General features: G+C 28.5%; 1 protein-coding gene across 2 annotated transcripts; it reads left to right on the forward strand.

Moving 5' to 3' along the window:
* The first annotated feature begins 791 nt into the window (after positions 1 to 791).
* LOC132917833 (small ribosomal subunit protein uS3-like) lies at positions 792 to 3479 on the forward strand. 2 transcript variants are annotated; one of them, XM_060978777.1, is made up of 4 exons: positions 792 to 945; positions 1021 to 1058; positions 2666 to 3173; positions 3242 to 3479. In XM_060978777.1, exons 2-4 carry the CDS (start codon positions 1026 to 1028, stop codon positions 3436 to 3438), a joined length of 738 nt encoding a protein of 245 aa, XP_060834760.1. In that variant the 5' UTR covers positions 792 to 945; positions 1021 to 1025; the 3' UTR covers positions 3439 to 3479. The 2 variants fall into 2 exon arrangements, with proteins under 2 accessions (XP_060834760.1, XP_060834769.1); XM_060978786.1 differs by having other exon boundaries at positions 829 to 945; positions 1026 to 1058.
* Positions 3480 to 6000: the final 2521 nt, after the last annotated feature.

Here is a 6000-nt window from a genome sequence, read left to right on the forward strand (position 1 = left end):
TGGCTATTGTTTATGCGAACCGTCATGATTCATGAGTCATTACCCCATTGGGCATTGGTATACTTTTAATTATATTAAATACTATAATAGGTATGGATATTTCATAGACCTATAAATAGGTATCAGTATAATAGTTTATACGTCTACGCACGATACCAAATTTACAACAACGCGGAAACATATTGTACATATTTTGTACCTATTAATTATTATGTCTATGGTATGTCCACAAACCGGTATGTCGTATCGTGTGCCTTCTATAGAATAGAGGCTGTTGCAAACATATTATCAGTCACTAATCATGATTTACTGAGACATTTCTTCTATTTCCAGGGTTTAGCAGATCTCAATTTTAGGGCACGATATGGCAGACTACGTAGCTGTAAAATCGACTCAAAGATGAAGTAAGATTAGTATAGGAACATCATTAATTTATTCTGTGGTTACAGTTTAATAAACAAACAGCCCGAATTTCTTTGGTATTACGTTTCCCAAGCTCATCGATATTGAATTTCGTCATAGTCATCATAAATTCGTGAATTTGTGAGTCTCATGATGCCCACAATAATATTGATTACAGAAATACAGAATAATGCTCACGACACGATTTAAGATACACCGGTCAAACATTGGTATGCCTTAAGGCTTAAATCATAGATCGCGCCGATCGCGGTTTTAATGTTTAATTTAATAATCGTTATAAAATAACTTATATAACAAGATTACGGAAATAATTTTTAAGAATATGCCACGTTATCTATATGTGTTTTATTGAACTATACTTTCTGTAATAGACTAAAATTGTGTTGGTTACACTGTAACGTTGGCATTTCGTCAAGGAAATTGTTTGGTTAACATTTTTAATGCCATTTGGACTACGTCTAGAAAATTGTAGCGTGCCGTCAAATTTTATTTTACCCTCGCCCCTCGGAAATAAGTAACAAGGTAAGATTTTAGAAATTTTATATTGTATTAAAAACTCCATTTCAAGTACTTTATGTGAAATACATTTTTTTTTAGAAAAGATGCCAGCTAAGACGACTTCTGTTAAGAAAAGGGTGAGTATATTATGCACCTAGCATGTTTTCCATTTCACTATTTAAGACTTGAATAACTTAGTTATTACAATAATATCTTATAACACATGGTTTTTTATTAAAATTTAAAAAAAAAGTGATATCGATACTTGAAATATTTTTGATACAATAATCATTAATCACTGCATGTGTCTGTCATCGTATGCCATTTACAAAGTGCATCTTTCTTTCATAATGAATGTATTATATATATTTGTAAATGTTTATTATAAAAATGTATTTGCTATTCACGATTAATTTTTGCTTATTGATTTGAAAAAACTATCAAATGATATGATAATATTGTTAGATTAATATTAACCTAATCTAGTATAATTTCGCCAATCTTAGGGTTAATTTTAACAAAATATATAGCTATAATAATTTAAAAAGAAATAAAGTAATTTGAATTTACAAAGGGTATACTAATTATTTTTCACTTATCTATATTTACGGTTAAAATATTATTGCTTATCAGAGACCAATATTCTACTGGTATGAGTAGTTTTAAAACACCATTAATTCTGTCATTTTTTCTCCTGTGAACATCCTGGTAATTTCTTAACTTTATTTATTAATTATATACATTTGCATTTGGCAGGATATTTTTCTATATATAAACCTACTATTGGAATAGATTAAATATTCATTTTTATACACGTTGCAGACAACTAATGATGTTAAGTACATTAACCCGTCAGTAGGCGTGTTAGTATTTATAACACGATTAGGCGCATATGAGCGCTGTGCTCACTTCTCCTATTTTTACTAATAAAAGTGGTTATTCGAAGTGTAAGTGAAAATTCTGTTATGAATAATTTATTAGGATCACTATGATTATTTGTTATTAAAAAATTCCAATACATAAGCACAGATCAGTTACAATTATTCATTCTGAATCTGATTTTGCTACTGAACCCGATTAACTGGATTTATATTATAGTACCTATAGCGTGGCATACACTTTTGTTAGGACTGGCCATTTTAATCCATTGTCATTTCAACACAAGACTTTAGATTGGGTTATATTATTTATAGAAAAATTCCCAGGTATGATAACTTAAGGTATAAATAAATATCAACAATATTATTAAATTAAAGCCAGTAGTGGCGAAAATAGAAATCAAGTTAGCGCCACGCTCATATGCAACTACTGATGGGTTAAAATAAGACATAATATAACATTTATATATTATTGTATTATAGTTAAAAAAGAATCATTCATTTATAATCTATACAATTATAAATCAGGCACCAATTGTTTATTAATTATTTTTCAAAATAAGTATTTATATTTTAACCTATTAAACTGTTAAGATAAATTAAAAGACAGTTGATGAAAAAAAATTTGTTAATTTTTACTCTGAAAGTTAATATATTCTCCATATTTTTCTGATCAGTAAATTTCAAATTGTTGAGTTCAATAGGTTGTTTAAAAACCATTTGTATGGTGAAATCAATTATTCCTACTAAAAAATAAAATAGAATTAGTCTGACAGAATAGACTAAATGCTAATCACTAGACACTGGTACTATATGTGATGTAAAATTTATCAGTTATTATAATATTAGTTTTCTTTTTTTTTTAGTTTGTGTCGGATGGTATGTTACGTGCAGAACTCAACGAGTTCTTGACACGAGAACTTGCTGAAGATGGTTATTCTGGCGTTGATGTCCGTGCTGCTCCATCGCGCACAGAAATTGTTATTTCTGCAACACGTACCCAAAACGTATTGGGTGATAAGGGACGCCGTATTCGTGAACTTACATCTCTCATCCAAAAACGTTTTGACTTCAAAGACAAGGCAGTTGAACTTTTTGCTGAGAAAGTAGCACAACGTGGATTGTGTGCTGTTGCCCAAGCTGAGTCATTACGTTACAAGTTGATTGGCGGTTTAGCTGTCAGGAGAGCATGTTATGGTGTTTTGAGATTCATCATGGAAAGTGGAGCTAAGGGATGTGAAGTTGTAGTGTCTGGTAAATTAAGAGGTCAACGTGCCAAGTCAATGAAATTCGTTGATGGACTTATGATTCACAGTGGTGACCCATGCAATGATTATGTTAATGTGGCTACTAGACACGTTTTGTTAAGACAAGGTAATTGTTGTAAACGTTAATATTCTTTTTGTGAAAATTATTAATAATTAAATATATGTATTTTTTAGGAGTTTTGGGTATCAAGGTAAAAATTATGTTGCCATGGGACCAAACAGGTAAACTTGGCCCAAAGAAGCCTTTGCCAGATAATGTCAGCGTTGCAGAACCCAAGGAAGAAATTCTACCCATAGCACCAACCAGTGATATTAAATCTAAACCTGAAGTAGCAGTACCTGCTGTTCCAGTTGTACCTGTTGTTGGTTGAAATGATTGTATAAAATAAACTAAAGTTTTTTTTAAACACAAGTCTTGATTCTATTTTATTTTTAGTTATTAACTTTTTGTATGTTAGTATCAACAGTTGAAGGGTGGGCGGTAATAATGTATTATGTAGCAATTTGTAATTTTTACAGGAACAACTAAAAACAAAAAATGGTTTGCCGTATTGTATACCGGTTTCTAAGTTTGTACATAATGATAGTGTACGATAAAAACATGAAATCCGAAAAAATGTTATTTACGCCCACCCTTCAGTTATTTTTTTTAAGTAGGAAGTTGTGCAGTAGTTAACTATTATCTTTTGCACAAAGTATAGCAATTGCCTAGAACAGGATTTCTTAATTTTTTTTTAATTATAGAATCTTTTATGTTCACTTAATAGAACCCCTATTTTATTTCAATAGTTTTAATGCAACAAATTATCTAAGGATTATTTATAACAAAAATAGTATTTATTTAATTCGTACAACTCCGAATTAATCAATAGTCTTAAAATAAGAATATATATAAACAGGACTTAAAATTTATTTTTATTATTGCAACTATACCTACTATTAGTCTTTGTTGATATTAGTTGAATTTTCATATCGGGTTTGGCATGAGTTAAGGACCTTGTTTTAAAAATTGAATGTTTATATATATGTATTATAATACAGAGGCGTGGTGAACGACATTTATTTTATCTTATGCAATTGCTTAGCCCTAGAAATGTATGTTGAACTTTAAAATTAAAATGTGTGTGGATGAAAGATAGTTATTGAACATAGAATTTTTTTATATTAAATTGTTGATGGCCTATGTTCTTTAATGAAAATTCTAAACTACCATACAGTTTTAGATTATATAATATTATATTGTGGAGGGTATAGTGGAATAGTGGATTTGGTCATTGTTTAAATACTTAATGTAGGGCTCGAAATATGCTTGCCACACCACTGATATCATTGATGAATCACTAATTGCAGAAAGGGGACATGTCCAATTTTTGACGAAATTGAATTATCACTGAATTTGTAATTCTCTACCTTAGATACATATTTTGTGTTAAAAAGGGACTAGTCAATAAAACTGTAATGGACATATTTTCCTCTGATGTTTACTTTTAGTGCAAATTTACCAATGGCCAATCTGCTAGCAGCAATTTAATTAAAGAAATTATGTAACAAGTGTAAGGCATTAGGTACTTGTAATGTAATAATTAAAAATAAAAATATATCATTTTTAAATTACCTCTGCTTATAATACAAAAAAAAATGGTTAAGTGCAAAAACAGGACATCTTTACTTTTTTAAAATTGCCACTAGCATCATGTTCTTAATTTTTTTGTTGAAAATTTCAGGTGAATTTTGTTTTTAAAAGGCTTATAGTCAGGCATCTCTTTCCCATTAGGCATGTGCCAAGGGCTTCGCGATCGATGGTGTCCCTTAGCTCTTACTAGATCATCAACCAATAATTGATATTTATTACCAATAAATAAACTTATTTCTAGAAAAATCAAAGAATAATCGCTAATAGTTATAATAATAAAAAAAATAAAAATAATTTATAGTTAAATTATTCAATATTTTTTTTTCCTACCAACACCTTATTTACCTGTTTTAATAAAATAGTATTGTCCAATTCGTAGGGGTCACATTAAGCCACTGCCCAGGGCATCAAAATGGTTAAAGACGTCCTTGCTTATAGTAACATGACTCTTTCATTTTGACAATTATCTGCTTCCAAGTCTTGTGTAAACAGTTGTCCCAAATAAAATTTAGTTTAATGAACATGTATACTTTCTACAATTAATGATTCATATATTATAATCTGCAGATCGGTTTGTTAGGATGTTTAACATTTTGTTTATTTTAAGCCCTAAAATATAAATTACTTAACAAATTGTAAACTACTAAAATTGAAAGCTATAAGGTATAGCCTATATCAGCCAACTATAGAATTTATAAAGTTCTTTGGTCTCAAATTCTTGTATTATATCAATAATAGAAGTGGTGGTAGATTGAATATTTAAACTTCAAGTAATTCATTTTAATAAAATTTTACCTACTTTTAATTTAATTAACTAAATCAAATATTTTTTTTACATTTTTTTAGTGATAAATACTTTATTTAGTAACCAATATAATGTATAAGATAGTATTGAGAAATCAATAAGACAACTGTAATTTTTAATTAATGCTATGACAAATATTGAGATATGCTTAAACTTGTGTCTTAACTTTCAATTAGTAATTAAGAAAATGTATGATTACTTATAGCAATACATGACCAAAGATCTAGATACAAAATAATATATTTTAACTTTGTCAGTAATTAATAAAACTGTGTATTAATTATATAGTTATTATTAAAGAATAACTCTAGTCTATAATAACTAATGTTAAAAGACAGAAATAATTTAAATCTTATAATAGTTAGTAGTATTGTTAAAGTTATATTTTTCCAGTAAGTAGTAAATTAGTTGCAAAATAGTTTAACATAAATAATAACATATTTATGAAAATATTAGAACTCAGTCTGATTTATTAAATTACAAAACTGTGATGCA

This window comes from Rhopalosiphum padi, chromosome 1, assembly GCF_020882245.1.
Source record: "Rhopalosiphum padi isolate XX-2018 chromosome 1, ASM2088224v1, whole genome shotgun sequence".
NCBI lineage: Eukaryota > Metazoa > Arthropoda > Insecta > Hemiptera > Aphididae > Rhopalosiphum > Rhopalosiphum padi.